The 16,480-nt window shown below is 41.7% G+C and overlaps 1 protein-coding gene across 2 annotated transcripts in view; it reads left to right on the forward strand.

Moving 5' to 3' along the window:
- Positions 1–16,480, forward strand: part of RBL2 (RB transcriptional corepressor like 2) — a 68,769-nt gene that overhangs the window by 7,174 nt on the left and 45,115 nt on the right. For both annotated transcript variants that reach the window (XM_065416396.1, XM_065416395.1), the window contains exons 3-4: positions 2,428–2,628; positions 8,513–8,577. In XM_065416396.1, coding sequence (XP_065272468.1) covers positions 2,428–2,628; positions 8,513–8,577 — 266 coding nt within the window. The remainder of the gene's footprint in view (positions 1–2,427; positions 2,629–8,512; positions 8,578–16,480) is intronic.

Below are 16,480 nucleotides of genomic sequence, written 5' to 3' on the forward strand. Positions count from 1 at the left end.
ATATCTCAGTGAGATCTCAGCCTTATACTATCAGTACTACCAGACCACCCTTTGAACCACTGATGACGTGTTCAGTGTCCTCCTTCTCTATGAAGGTCCCCTTCCTAGTTGCCGTCATATCAGCCGGAAGTGTAAGTGAACTAGGAGCTCTCATGGCTTATGCCATATGCCATACTAGAGGTTTCCCTTCAACTTCATCCAAAATTCATCCCCAAGGTAATTTCCAAGTTTCATATGAATCAGCATATTCACTTACCAGTAGTATCCTTTTCAAAATCTGATACTTTCGAAGAGGAGAGGAGACTTTACTCTCTCGATGTCAGATGGGCTTTGCTTTCTTTCTTTGCAGATAGAAAGACAATCAGGAAATCACCAAGATTATTTATTGCTATAGCAAAGTAATCATGAGGACAAGCATTATCTGCTCAGAGACTCTATGTGGCTCTCTGGCTGCATTGTTCTGTTATCAGTTGGCACATATTCCTCTCCCAGATGAAGTGGGAGTCCATTCCAGTAGAGCACAAACAATCTCAGTGGCATCTCTGAGAGAAGTACCTGTGCTGGACATTTGTAGGATGGCTATCTGGAGCTCCATCCAGACCGTCACAAAATATTACATCTTAATCCAGTCCTCTTCTGCAGATACATCTGTTGGGACAGTACTTTTACAGACATTTATACCAACTGTATCCTCGAACCCTCTCCTGTTTGAAGACTGCTTAACAATTACACATGTGTGGAATACGCATAGGGCCCTGCATTCGAAAAAGAAATGGAAGATCTTTACCTGTAACTGGAGGTTCTTCAAGATGGGTAATCCCTGTCTGTATTCTATTACCCACCCTTGTTCCTCTCTGCTTCAAACTTATCCTGTTTGCGATGAGAAGAGGGACTGACGAGTCATCGGTCCGCCCCGCCCCCATATCATCAGTTCAGACCACAAGGAGAATAACTGCACAGGGACGAACCTACAGATGGGGGTTGCTAGAAATCTCTAGTTTCAGGTGCATGATGCACTTGTGTATCTACTTGTGGGATACAGATAGGGACAATGCACCTCAAAGCACCTTCAGTTACAGATATGTAACCTCCATTTCACCTCCACACTTCAGCCTGTAACACGCCTTAGGTGATAAGATCTGTACCATAGTTTGACAAATCCCTTTTTACCACATGCTTAAAATCCATAAAAGCAATAAAATAAATTATTTTCTAAAGCTATTGAGTAAGCTGTGTCAGTGTTAATCAGTAATGCAATTGTGATGATCAAGCAGCCTAACATACAAATGATTATAGCAGGAAACCGTAGATACACAATAATAATTGATAAAGTATATTGTTGGACATTTTAAATAAAATGCAGAAAAGTTTTGTTAAAAAAAGCAAAAAGAAATAGAGGAAGGTAAAGACACAGGATACAAATTTAGGTGAATCCAGCTATAAAAGACAAGTTGGGGGGAGGGGGGCAATTAGAAGTCAGGGAAGAAAGGGCAATAAAACCATAAGGCAAATGAAAAATATAGCGTAGCTCAGTGGTTCACAAACTGTGGGTCAGGTCCCCGAAGTGGGTCGCGGCCCCATTTTAATGGTGTCTCCAAGGCTGGCGTTAGACGTGCTTTGAGGCCTGAGACCAAAGCCCGAACCCCACCCCGGGGGCTAAATCTCAAGCCCCACCACTCAGGGCTGAAGCTCAAGGGCTTCAGCCCTGGGTGGCAGGGTCAGGTTACAGCCCCCCACCTGGGGCTGAAACCCTTGGGCTTTGGGCCCCCTGCCAGGGTGGTGGGGCTTGTGCTTTGGCTTTATCCCCTCCTGCCTGGGGCGGTGGGGCTTGGGTGGGCTCAGGCTTCGTCCCCCCCTCCTGGGGTTGTGTAGTAATTTTTGTTGTCAGAAGGGAGTCGAGGTGTAATGAAGTTTGAGAGCCCCTGATGTAGCTTATTTAAAAGCATAGCAGAAATTATACATATGTCATGTTCTGTCTTTTCCCTCTGTGGTTGTAGATTTTCCTTAGTACTGTGAAGAGTGCAGGGGTATTTTTTTTTTCTTCCTGCCAAAGTAGATAAGTGGTTCAGGGAAATGTGGGAAGCTTAATATGCAGACTAGTCTGAGCCACTGCAACTGATGGTGCATATGTGGGGAAAAAAGCCACTAAAGTGCAGTGTAAAGTCACTGTGAGCACCAGCAAGTAATGGTACAATGTTCTTGTTAGGTGTCTGAACTCAACTTTGTTCATGAGTGCTCCGAGTTTTAATTGTCTTTGCCTGCTTGTAATCATGCAATGTTATCAAACTGTATATACCATTGTCAACAGTTGAAGTGTAAACCGTGTTGCGTTCTGTTGTAAAATGTTTTTTATAGTTCATAAAAAATAAGTATTTTTATTTTTCATAAAAAATAAACTCCTCATCCGCATCTTTTAAATGTTCTCAGCTTGATTGAGTTTTTTAACAAGATGAAGAAATGGGAAGACATGGCAAATCTACCCTTGCAATTCAGAGAACGTACTGAGAGACTGGAGAGAAACTTCACTGTTTCTGCTGTAATTTTTAAGAAGTATGAACCCATTTTCCAGGACATTTTCACGTATCCTCAAGATGATCAACCTCGTCAACAAAGAGGAAGAAAACAGAGGTGTGTGTTTGTTACTTTTTCTAATTGATTTTGGAGCAATGCTCATTGATAATTTCTTGGTGCTTTAGTTTTATATTTTTTTAATTCAGTGCATCTCCTAGTAATTCCTGCAGTTTGAATAATAGGTCATTCTTCTTTTTTCTGGGCTTCTCTTTATGGTAGTAAATTTCTATTCCATTGGCTTGTTGAAAGACTAAATAGATTTTATGTGCTGTACATAATCAGATTTTATGTGCTTGGTGTAACTCCTCTTTTTCTGATTCTGTACTTGTCAAAATTTCATGTGCCTGAGTTTGTTAATGTTGAGCATGGCTTCCCTTGATTTCCTTTGACTGGTTAACCAAGATGGAAACGTACCCGTTCATTGGTGCTTCCATCTGTGCAGCTGATGCATTCTTCATGTCTATTGTGCACAGCCTTTATTTTCCCTTTCTAACACTTAAGTTAATTTTTTTCTCAGTTCTTATATTTAATGCATGTTTCTGTGAGCACGTTAGTACCATATTTAAAACTGAGCTTATTTAAACCTTACTCATAAGACCATTTGGGACTGTCCAAATACTGGTTTTGAGTTATGGAAGATCAAAAAATTAAATGTGCTTAACATAGAGTTAAAACACTTGAAACAGAACCAGTTATTAAAATGAATTAGTTGATTATAACATGGAAGTAGAAAGTTATAGTAAATCCCATATATAATTCTATAATAAGAAGAGTAAATCTTGCAAATTGTTTGCATGGATAATACCAAGAGAAGATCTAATATGATTCTGGAGATTAAACTGGAAAATCACACTCAGGAGCATCCACACAAAAAAATAGTTTGGAAATCTTTTAAGATGATTCCATGTATAGGCATATGGTGCCAACAGAATAAAAGCTGATTAAGAATTCTTGACAAATTACATTGATCAAACTAGCAGAATCTAAAAAAAGAACTTATTAGAGAGGGAAATAGAGGAAATGGACAAAGGAGAATTTTGAGGTTAACTGGATTCCTTGTTGATTTATTTTAAAAAGTAAATAAATAGAATTACTTAAGGGAGCATTTAACTAATTTAGTCTTTCAAAACAGAAGTACTGTCAGAAATGGAGAGGCACTAATGCGGCCTCTTGAAGTCATACAAAGATCCCTTGTATGTGAGGCTAATAAACCTATTGTACAAACCAACTTAGGCAACTTTTTAAAAGTGTAAGGACAAGAAAACTTGGGAAACATGTACTTTATTACTTTTGTCTACATTTCATAGCAAAATTCTATCCTGGGGATGAGGTGTGGCACAGGACATGTCAGTTGGGGTGGTTTATTTTCAGAGAAGCAAGGACTGGTGATGTGGAGTTTAAAATATCAGTCTTTATAAAGAAAAGGTAGTTCTGACCTAATGTGGAAGTACTAGCGTCCTTTCAAATCATTCAGTAAATCAGATATTAGGATTTTAGGTACCATTGCTGTAATCAGTTTAAGGGAAAAATAATAGAAGAATTATTCCACCTGTATTGATCAAGATTTATGCCAGATCAAACAGAACATATGAAGACTGTTCAGTATTAAACCTGAATGGGGGAATTGGAGCTACTGGAATAAAATAACTTTTTGAGTGGAGATTTTGTTTTGACACCAAAGCATTTTTCATTTGGGATGAGTTGGCTGATTGGGTAACATTGCTGTATAACAATAGCACATGGTATTAACTAATATGTAACCTCAGCAGGGTTCAGACCCCTTCCTAGAAAAGGAGGGAGAGGTACCAAAAATAGTAAAATTACAATTGTCTTTTTTATATAGGAGAGTTGGTCTTACATTTGGCATTGTTATTACTGATGATAGAAGAGGCCCTTTGAAAATATTTGGATTCTTTCAAACACTCGATGAGAGGTTCATAATGTCTGGAAACTCAGATTTCCGAAGACTACAGTTAGGATTGTTTGAATATGGAAAGATTTATTAAATTTACCAATATTCCTCTTTTTAGAGGTCCAGTATTAGGGAGACAGAATAGTTTGGCCTAATGAAAAACTGGAGAAAAGGAATGCTTTTCTCTCCCACACTTCTTGCTTAGGATTTATTAGCATAATTTCATTCTCAGCAGAAGATTCTTTGGTTGAAGGCTCACAGTGGAATTGATCTCTCTCACGTGTGCACTAGGGTTGCCAACTTTCTAATCGCACAAAACTGAACACCTCTGCCCTGCTCCAAACCCCCTCTACCCCCCCTCATCGCTCGCTCTCCCCCACCCTCACTCACTTTCACTGGGATGGGGGGGTATGGGCTCTGGGCTAAGAGTGCGGGCTCTAGATAGGGCCAGAAATCAGGGGTTCAGGGTGTAGGAGAGGGCTCCGGGTTAGGTTGCGGTGGGGGGGGGTGAGGGCTCCAGCCGGGGGTACGGGCTCTGGGGTGGGGCCGGGGATGAATGATTTGGGGTACGGAGGAGTCTTCAGGCTGGGGCCAAGGGGTTTGGTGTGCAGGAGGAGGTGTGCTCTGGCTGGGGGTGTGGGCTCTGGTGTGGGGCTGGGGGGAGGGTGCAGGAGGGGGCTCAGGGATGGGGCAGAGGGTTGGGGTGGAGGGAGGTGTGGGGTGCAGGCTCTGGTTGGGAGTTTGGGTGCAGGAGGGGACTCTGGGCTAGAGTAAGGGATTGGGGTGTGGGGTCCCAGCGGCGCTTGCCATGGCTCCCAAGAAGCGGCTGCCAGGTCTCTGCGGCCCCCTAAGTGCATGGGTAGCCACTCAGTGAGGCTCCGTATGCTGCCCTCAAATCTGCATGCGCCGCCCCCACAGCTCCCATTGGTTGCGGTTTTCGGCCAATGGGGGGGGGGCTGCTTAGCTGGCACTCGGGGCGCTGGCAGTACCTGGAGCCGCCCATGCTCCTAGGGGCTTCAGGGACCTGGCGGTCACTTCCGGGAGCCGCACGTGGCTAGGGCAGGCAGGCAGGGAGCCTGCCTTAACTCCATCCTCCCGCTCTGCCACCGACCGGACTTTTAATGGACCAGTCGGCGGTGCCGACCGTAGCTGCCAGGGTCCCTTTTCTACTGGGAGTTCCGGTCGAAAACCAGATGCCCGGCAAACCTAGTGTGCACGCGCACTCATGTGATTTCCCCCTCCTTCCCCCAAAATTTGTGTGCAGAGGATCTTCTGTTTGTTCCATTAGGGAATGAATCTAATGACAAATGTTTGCAAAATCCTGATTTAGGGCTTGTCTAGAGGGGAATATTCGTGCACAGTAAGCCAGGGTGTGAACTTAAAGTATACTAGTTACTCCCCATGTGGACGCTCTTTCTGTGCACTGAGTCCCCCCGCAAACAGTTTAGTACAGTACAATTCCAAAGTGCATTACGCTGATGCGCACAAAGGCACTCTGAGTGCACAGTAAGAATGTCCAGTCAGGAAATTAATGCATTTTAAATTCATACCCTAGCTTCCTTTGCACTGATTTACCTATATAGACAAGCCATTAGATTAATCTATAACAATAGCAGTTTAACATTTCCCAATTCATCAAATGTATTATTGAAAGGCTTGGAAAAATGTAACCGATATCTGCTAGCTAGAGAATTAAACCTTTTAGCCTGACAAATGCAGAAGTCTTAGAGAAGGAGGTCTATAGCCGCCTCCACACGCTGGATGTGCGATGGGCTCTGGCTTTCTCCCTGGAGCGGACAAAACCCTTCAGAAAGTCTTCGCAGCTGTTCATCGCCTCGGCCAAATGCATGAAGGGTCGGCCGATCTCCATTCAGCGGCTCTCCAATTGGATCACATCATGCATCCGTACCTGTTATGACTTGATGGGAATCCCCCTGCCGTCAATTGTGAGGGCACACTCAACTAGGGCGCAGGCCTTTTTGGCCTATATCCTCATCCAGGACATTTGTAGGGCTGCTACATGGTCTTCAGGTCACACTTTCACCTCACATTATGCGATCGTCTCCCAAACCAGGGAGGATGCCGGGTTTGGCAGGGTTGTGCTCCGTCCCGAGAATTTGTGAATTCCTACCCACCTCCAACAGATATAGCTTGGAATCACCTATTGTGGAATACACATGAGCAATCACTCGAAGAAGAAAAGACATGGTTGCTTAAGAGCCATTTTACAACCCCTGCAAACCCTTATAACAAGGAAAAAGACAGTTACCTTTTCCGTAACTGGTGTTCTTCGAGATGTGTTGCTCATGTCTATTCCGCATCCTGCCCTCCTTCCCATCTGTCGTTGTCTGGCAAGAAGGAACTGAGGGTGGAGGGAGTGTGCAGCGCCCCTTATACCGCGCCATGGAGGCGCCACTCCAGGGGTTGCTAGGGGCACTCCTTTCCCGGTACTGCTAGGGGAAAAACTTCCGACACCGGTGCATGTGGCGAGCACGCACACCTATTGTGGAATAGACATGAGTAACACATCTCGAAGAACACCAGTTATGGAAAAGGGAACTGTCTTTTTCCTTGTTATAAGGGTTTGCAGGGGTTGTAAAATGGCCCTTAACCAACCATGGCCCATTATAATCTGTGCCCTTTACATCACTGGAACTTGTGCTTGGTAATTCTGGGCCATGGAATGATCCACTGGCATCCAGATAAAGCTGTTCTAAGTTAGGGCTGCTTTATCTCACATCAGGGGCCGCATCGGCTCCAGAGCATCGCAGAATATGGCACTTGAACTGTTTTTTATCTCATTTTCTTGTGGCATATTCAATAAACCTAATTACTATAGCACCTCACAGTCTGGTGGCTGTCTCCATTCCTAGGAAGACTAGAAACTTTTTTTAAAGGAAAATTTATGCTCATTAGAAAATGTTGCAAGTCCCTATAAAAAAAAAAACTTCACCACACTAAGACTGAGAACTGCTCTTTTACAGCACTCATAGTATTTGTTTTTATTTAACTAGCAGTGATGATTATTAGAGAGGCTGACATAAAATGGATATGACAGTGCTAGAAACAGAGAGGTTTCTGCATTTAAATTATGAATTGTTTATTATCTCAGGTTCCAAAAATGAAAAACGTAACATTGGGAAACAGGTATTCACAAATAATAGAATACCACCTGGGTCTAAAAGCAAAACAAAAAATGCTGATATGCCAGTGTTAAACAAAATAGTAGCAGCAGTAGATAAACTGTTGGTTTATATGAAGGCCACATTGAAGATCTATGTTTTATTAGGGTAGATTTCGTCTAGTCACTAACTGAAGTAAGACACGAGGAACACTGAAAATACATTGCCTGATTTGTAGAACTGTGTATGCACAAATGCATGCCACAGTTTTTGTGAGTGCACAATTCTAAAAATCTGGCTTTCACTAAATACACTTGATTAAATACCAGACACATTGCATACTTAATTGTTTACAAGAATGTGCTGATGGACTTTACACACCCCACTGATTAAACACAGTGTTTGTAAGCCATTTGTACTCTGACTCTCAGAACACATTGCTAATTATTACTATCTTCAGTAATTTTGCAACACTTGGTATATGTATGAAGATAATTTTTAAATGTACAGTAAAAAAAATACTATTGATGCTGCTCAACTTATAGTTAACTTTTATTGAAACAGAATAAGCCTCTTTCTGTGCTACAGACTGAAACAAGCAAATACCCAATACAAGCAAATCTGTCCGTTTTATTTATTTATTTATTTATTTTTAAAGTGAATGAATTATTTTCACTCACATTTTTTAATTGAGAACCCTGCGAAGGATTAGTAATACCCAATGAGAGTGCTGTGCAGGAGAGCAGGCACTGTGGAATCTTCCCTGTACCGTTGTGCCCATCCTTAGGATTATCTGTAGAAGTCTACTGTCCCATCAAGTAATGGGACACTTTAAGGCACGCTGTTTTGTCACTGTGAATGCATTGAGTTTGTTGCTATATTCTTATGATATTTTTCTTTCCAAAAGACGACAGCCTTGCACAGTCTCTGAAGTTTTCCAGTTTTGTTGGGTGCTGTTTGTTCATGCAAAAGGTAAGAGATTGGTTAAGAATGACATTTGCTGCACACTTTCTTTGTTAGCCTCCAGTATAGCTTATATATGAATAAAAAGGAGTGATCCTTGAACATCAGATAAGCATCAAAAAGTTCAGCATATCTTAACCCATTGAATTTCCATAAAGAAGCCATTCCACAACAGACCTTGTGACCCTCTTTTTCCCTGCCTTTACTTCTCCAGCTCTACCTTTCCACACATTTTTAAGATCAATGATGAGCTCACTTAGGCTAGGTCTACACTACAGCGTGGGGTCGACCTAAGATACGCAACTTCAGCTACGTGAATAGCGTAGCTGAAGTGGCGTATTTTAGGTCGACTTACCTGGCTGTGAGGACGGCGGCAAGTCGACTGCTGCCGCGCCGCCGTCGACTCCGCTGCCGCCTCTTGCCGCGGTGGATTTCCAGAGTCGACGGCAGAGCGATCAGGGATCGATTTTATCGCGTCTTCACTAGACGCGATAAGTCGATCCCCGATAGACCGATTGCTACCCGCCGATCCGGCGGGTAGTGAAGACGTGCCCTTAGTCTTGTAACTTTCATGTTGGCTGCATTTTCAGTTTTCCCAGCATTTTGTGTCTCTAAAAGGGGGAAGCCTCTTGAAACTTTTGTGGATTCGTGTTAAGATGTTCATGTTGTGGATTTTCATGTCCATTGGTGACTAAGATAAGACCAAACTTTTCTTGTATTTCTAGCTACACTTATAGTATTTTATTCTCTTTGCTATAAGCTTAGAAGGGTAAATAATGAAACTATAGATGTGGATGTTCTTCTTTCAACAATTATCACAAATAAAATTCTCATCCTTTTGATTGCCCTCTTTTAGTATTTTATTTATGGATTTATTTTTAAATGAACACACCAGAAATGTAGGCAGTATTCAGATAGCCCTATAACATCATATAAGTAGGGCCCTACCAAATTCATGGTCCATTTTGGTCAATTTCATGGTCATAGGATTTTAAAAATCATAAATTTCATGATTTCAGCTATTTAAATCTGAAATTTCACGGTGTTATAATTGTAGGGGTCCTGATCAAAAAAGGGTGTGTGTGTGTGTGTCAGTGTCACAAGGTTATTGTAGGAGGGGATGTGGTATTGCTACCTTCTGTCCTGCTGCTGGCGATGGTGCTGCCTTCAGAGCTGGAGAGTGGCGGCTGCTGGCCGGGAACCCAGCTCTGAAGGCAGAGCCGCCGCCAGCAGCAGTACAGAAGTACGGATGGCTTAGTATGGTATTGCCACCCTTACTTCTGCACTTCTGTCTGCAGAGCTTGGCCCTCAGTCAGCAGCCGCCACTCTCCAGCCACACAGCTGTGAAGGCATCAGAGCAGAAGTCAGAGTGGCAATACCGTGACCCCCCTAAAATCTTGTAAACCCCCTGCAACTCCCTTTTGCATCAGGGCCCCCAGTTTGAGAAGTGCTGGTATCCCTTGTGAAATGTATAATAGTATAGGGTAAAAGCAGACATAAGACCACATTTCATGATCCATGACACATTTTTCGTGGCCGTGAATTTCGTAGGGCATATAAGAGAATTTTCTGTATACTTGCACCACCTCATCCCAGAATACAAATGGGTGCCTTGACAACTCACATGATCTCCTGTTCAGTTTGTCCACAGATACCCCAAATCTATCTACAGTAGATTTGGAGTTTCATTTTTCTCTCTCAATTTTTAAATACACAATCAGTTCTACACACATCAGTTTGCATATATTTATATTAAATCTCTTCATGTTGGTCCACCCACTATCTTATATTCAGTCTTCTCTGTATTTTTGACATCTTTATACAGTAGGCATTATTTTTGTGTTGAAAATGTGCTTATTGGATTCATTTGCAGATAATATATCTATTAAAAGATACATTTCAGTGCTTATACAGCAGGCCTTTCACTGTGTGTGTTCTTAACCTGTTGCTATGACAGTGAATAAAGCTATCTGTATCTAATGTGACTAGCTGCATTTTGTACAGGCAAATCTGTTTCCTTTAAAGAATTTAATCAAAACTTCTCTATAGACCAAAACAAATTTTGTCTTGTCTTTGTTCAAAATCCTCTCTGTCAATGTGCTTCCAAAGAAACATAACTACAAAGACGGGTCTCTTTTTTTAAAATTTCCTACGGGGAGTAACCCTGTGCTGTCACTAATTCCTGTGTTGACAAAAATATAGAATATTACACTGTTTAATAATTACAAATTGCGTGTGACTTTGAAGGTCAGACTAGATGATCATTAAGGTCCCTTCTGACTTTAAAATCTGTGAGACTTGTAACAGTGAGCTATCTTAAACCCACGGTGAAAGGAGGTGGTTTACCTTGATATGGCTTAGTCTTTTTCTCTCTCAAATCTGGATGTTATGGTTCTTTTGCTTCCTCGGTGCCTACTTGAAATAGGGTTTGGTTGAGAATGAGCTCACTGGAACTCAATACAGGTAAGATAGAGGTGGTGCTTTTTGTTTGGAGAAAGCATCTAAAGAGAATGGCAGGGATGATGCTTACACATCTGACTGATGGGGTTTACTCACAGTTAGATTAATAATTTAGAAAGGTTTTTGAATCTCTGATAGATCATGGCATGAGCCTTGGTGAGCAGAAGGACTGTCTTTTTGATATGGTTGATGCAATAATTGCAACTTTTTCTTTGATGTGGACTTTGCCACGGTTGTTCATGCCTCTGTCACCTTAATATTGGATGACTAATGCACACTACATGGCCTTGAGGGCCATTCAGAATATACAGGTAGTGCAGGATGCAGCTGCCTGCAAGGAGCCTTTTACACCAGCGTGTCAAAAGCTGTACTGACTTCTTATTTCTTTCACATGCTATGCAGGGGATTGACGTTAATATTTAAAGCCCAGTTTAGTCTTTATTCTAGCTGTATGAGAAACTTCACCACTTCCCATTGAACCCTCCTAATTGATCAGTGGCTGAGTTATCCTGGTTCCTGAAATTGAACCGGTCTGGAGTCTGCATGCAGAGCATTTTCAATGGAAGGGCTTTGACTCTGGAATTTGGTTCTTCCACTAGTATAACCAAACCAAAGTTTGTTTGACTTTCAGTCACAGTATAAAACCCATCTGTTTTACTACAGCTTTTGTCTGAGTTCATGCTGGGTTACAATTCTGCTTATATGGCATCTCGGGGAAGTGAGAGAGTCACTCAAGGTTTCATTTAAGTTTTATAGTCAGCTAATTTTGTACTATTGTGCATGTGCCCGTAGCAATTGTGATGGGCCCATTTTATAAAAGTAATGATCATTAAATCCATTTTGATGTCTTAAAGGGCACTGGCATCATTGAATAGATTGCTTAGGAGGCAGCTGCTAGTTAAGAAAGCTGAAGGGTTTTTTCTTTTCTCACGTACATTTTGGTATCTGCCTGAGAGCAGGTGTGGGGGAGGAGGGTAGGATGCAGAAACTTTGATGGTTCTTGAAACTTTGAGACAATCATTTTAAGCTTACTTACCTAATATCCTACACATGAAGTTGTTGTAGCTTGCAACTGGAAGTTGGTAAGGGTAACCTTAGTCATTTAGTTTACTCAAGCATAATAAATGCTGGGTGACTGGTTCTTATTCCTTACTTTTATAACTATCAGAGTTTTCCCTTGTCCCGGACACCTCGGAAAGAAAAACAAGACAATGGGAATATGGTTTAGCGAGGCCACAGTTTTATTTAGTAACACATCTGAGAACTACCCAGCAATAACTTGTCTGGTGCAGATCATCCTTTGTAATCTATTCCACATGGTGGAAGGCTGCTACCATGGGGTTATGGTTGGGGGTTGTCTCCTTGCTGTACCAGACATTGCTGTATCCATTTCTCTCCTTTAGCAGTTGCCTTTTACTAATCTGCTCCAATTCTGATTTATCAGGGAACTGGACTCCGCATTTAATAATTACCTGCACTGGGTAGCTGCCATGTTGCAACAAAATGAATTTTATAATCTAACCTACCCCACCGTGCCTGGGTTGCTGAGAATAAAAAAAAACAAAAAAACACATACCCCACAAACCTCTCTCCAGGCCAGTCTGGCAGTGAGAGGGAAAAAATTATTTCCTCGCACCAAAAAGGTGGTAATGCCCATAAGTCCCCAAAACCAGGTTTGTCCCCCACATCTCCAATTTGGATTAGAATTTCTTCCCAGTGTAGAATAGTGCCCCCAGGCAGGGTGCAGTGTTTATAAGACCTTCCCTTGGGTGCATTGGAGAACAACAGGCTTATGCCGGTTACTCTCGTATCCAGCCAGTCTGCCACAACCCTCATTCCTCAAGTCCACAAGAAGTCTGAGTTTCCAGAAGGATGGGAGGAAACAGGGAAAGGGGGGCAATCCTTAAAGAGGCCAAGAGTTTTCTTTTTTTCTTCTGCTGGCCTAGACAAAGCTTTGCCACCCCTGAAACTGCTGAGGAATGCGGGGTAGGTGTTTTGTCATTTGCTTCTGCTGGATTTATAATTAACATTTTTGACTAGCTATGGATTTTTGAGCTGGTGCTTTCAGTGGTGAGCAACTTCTGATTCACAGCTTAACTTCGCTGCCTAGAATAGAAGAGAACAGGGTAGATAAAAATTGACTTTTTAAAAAAAAAAAAATGGATTGTTTTAGTTTAAATTAAAATGCATTTTCTTTTTAAAATAATCCTTTTTAAAATTGAATTTGATATTCTGACAACCTGTGTTAAACCCTATACTTACTATAATCTGTATCATTTAAATACATTTGGACTAATTCATTCAAACTTCAGTATCTTTTCTTATGTTTTCAACTCAATTTAAGGTAGTTATGTATATTGAGCTGTATAATTGCTTAAATAAATGTCAGGTTTCAGAGTAGCAGCCGTGTTAGTCTGTATCCGCAAAAAGAACAGGAGTATTTGTGGCACCTTAGAGACTAACAAATTTATTAGAGCATAAGCTTTCCGAAGAAGTGGGTTGTAGCCCACGAAAGCTTATGCTCTAATAAATTTGTTAGTCTCTAAGGTGCCACAAGTACTCCTGTTCTTTTTAAATAAATGTGTAGATACACAGTGTATGCTCCTGGTTAGCAAAAAGCACCAAATTTAGTGTAAAAGCTGTAGTCAGTTTCAAATCTGCATGTTTTTATAGTTATGCTAATATATGAGATTATACCTTTTTAAATCAATGTTTAGTTCAAGGTTTCTTGCTTGGTCTTTGAAATCATGATAAAATTGTTGATTTAAATCCCTTAGATTTAAATTAATCTGGCCTGGCATAGGTGCCATATAACCTATAGCATCCTAAATAAATAAATAAATAAATAGGATATCTCCATTAATTTATTTATCTCCTAAAACTGGAAGGGACCTTGAAAGGTCATCAAGTCCAGCCCGCTGCCTTCACTAGCAGGACCAAGTACTGATTTTGCCCCAGAACCCTACATGGCCCCTTCAAGGATTGAACTCACAACCCTGGGTTTAGCAGGCCGATGCTCAAACCACGGAGCTATCCCTAGCCTAAAACACAGAATTAGTAGTGATATAAAAATGGGGCAACAAAGATTATTACATTAAATTGACCTTCAGGGTCATTAAAGGCACTTTTTTGCTTTGAAAGTTGCTTATTTTGTTTTGAGGGTTGACCATTATCCTTATCGTAGCAACCACACATCGATGACAAGTTGGGGCTTGTCTGTGCAACAAGCTTCCCAGGCTGAAGAGCAGTGTGTGCAACTTCCTTTTCCAGTGCAGAAAATACAGCAGATTTGCTTGTTTAAACCTTTTTTTGTCTGGAGCAAAGTAAGTCAGTGACTGGTTTTATTTTATTTGTAAGATTAGTACTAAGATATTGTAATCTAGTATCATTGCTGTTTATGTTGCTCTTTATCTTGCTTGTCAGAGAATCACTCTTTAAACTCTCTCTCTTTGTTTGTTTTCAGTTAAAATGGAAATAGAGCGTTGTTTTTCTTACTGCATTGAGCAGAATGTAAATTGGTTTTGATTTGGGAAGGGGAAAATAGTAGACCATTGTTTGAAATGCTATGGATGGGGGAAATATAGCTTGGAATAATCTTTTGGTACTCTTAAAATTAGATTTATTCTTGACTGTGATGCTGTCCGTGATTATTGTTTTACTTAACTTAGGCTTTCATTTTACTGCTGCGACACAGCACCTACTTAATTAATAAAAAGTAAACACGGTACCATTTCTAGAGCTTGCCTTGTTCTGACATTTGTTTAATTGCTTGCAAATAGATCTGTAAATAAAGAGTATAACACTTAAATAAAAGAACATTCAGGATACACAGAATTGGAAGAGTTTGATGCAATTTGTTCTAATAAGCCTAATGATTTTTATATCAAAGGAAACATGTATTCTAATTTACATGTATTAAAAAGAGCCTTGCAATCAAGTCAATGTCATTTCTCCCAAATCTGGGGTGGCAGTCTCCCCTTTGTTCTGTTCTCACTTAACAGGGACAGGAGCAGGGGCAATCCTTCTCTTGATGGCTCTCCTGCCATTCCTCTTCTTGGAAGGTAAAACCACAGGCTGATTTAAGTGCAGGACTCCGCCCTGAGAGATGGTGACACCTCCCAGCAGTTTCTTGAGCTCTGAGTCGCTGTGGATGGCCAGCTGCAAGTGGCGTGGGGAAATCCGACGCTTCTTGCTGCGTGGAGCGACTTCCCCAGCAATATCCACAATCTCATGAGTCACTTATTGAAGCACCGCGGCCATATATACTGGGGCTCCAGCTCCAATACGGTCTGCAAATTGTCCTTTGCGGAGCAATCTGTCTCTGCGACTGACCGAGAACTGCAGCCCAGCCCGGGAAGAACGGGTGATTTTGGCCTTAGGGTCTTTTGCGGTTGAGGTCTCACCAAAGTGCTCAGACTCAGTCTCAGACATGTTGCAGACTTCTAGTGTTCCAGCAACACTTGGCTTGGCTTTCTTTTGTTTTCTCTGCTTGGTTTACCTGAGTCTTTACTCAGGAATTGGCCTGCCTAGCTTTTTTCTTGACTTGCTTGGCTTCGGTGGATGTTTCCTTGCTTGGCTCCACTTGCCTGTGTCTTTCTTTGCTTGGCTTGCCTGACTCTCTTTCCTTCTGTTCCTGGCTCTGTTCACTTGGTTTTCTCTCTCTTATTTTGCCTTCTTTGATTTCTTCCTGGTCTGGCCTGATTATGACTGGCCTGACACAGTGTGGCTTGGCTAAGCCACCTCTTGAAATCACCACAGTAGTGTGCTGACCCTGTCTGAGCCTGCAGCCTTTTATAACCTCAGTGCAGACAGAGAAAACATACTTTCTGATTGGTTGTCTGAGAACCAATGGGCAGCTACTTCATTTGTTACCCAAGCCAGAGGGGATATGTCATCCTTTTATGACATCATTCCCATTGATTCACCGTTTGTGTTGGATTTTTAGTCAGTGATATCTGCTATTAGCAAAACTCATCCTGTAACGGCATGAAATAGGCTTGGGTTACATTTTGAAAATTAGATGCCTTAAATTAGGCACCTAAATAACTTATAAGTGGCCTGATTTGAAGAGGAGCTGAGCACCCACAGCTCCTGTTGATTTCACTAGGAGTTTCGAGTGCTCAGCACCTATGGAAATCAGGTCACTTTTAGTTAGTTGCTTACAAGTGGGTTTAGGGGCTGAAATTCAGGCATCCTAAAGTTTGAAAATGTTGGCCAGTTTCTCTGGAGCCCTTAACTTGGTGATGCTTCCCGTCTCTTAGAGAACCCTCATGGCACCCAAGCCCATGGTAAGGGTTCTTTGCCATTCCAGAAACCCAAGTGTTCACCATTTGTCACTCTCAGGTTTGATTAGCCGCTTCTCTTGTTCGTGAGCTATTTTCTGAGACCGGTTTAAAAACAGCATCTGGAGAGAACCCCTCACATCAGGCCAAATCCATTGTGTGTGTGATGT

This window comes from Emys orbicularis, chromosome 14 (assembly GCF_028017835.1).
Source record: "Emys orbicularis isolate rEmyOrb1 chromosome 14, rEmyOrb1.hap1, whole genome shotgun sequence".
Lineage (NCBI taxonomy): Eukaryota > Metazoa > Chordata > Testudines > Emydidae > Emys > Emys orbicularis.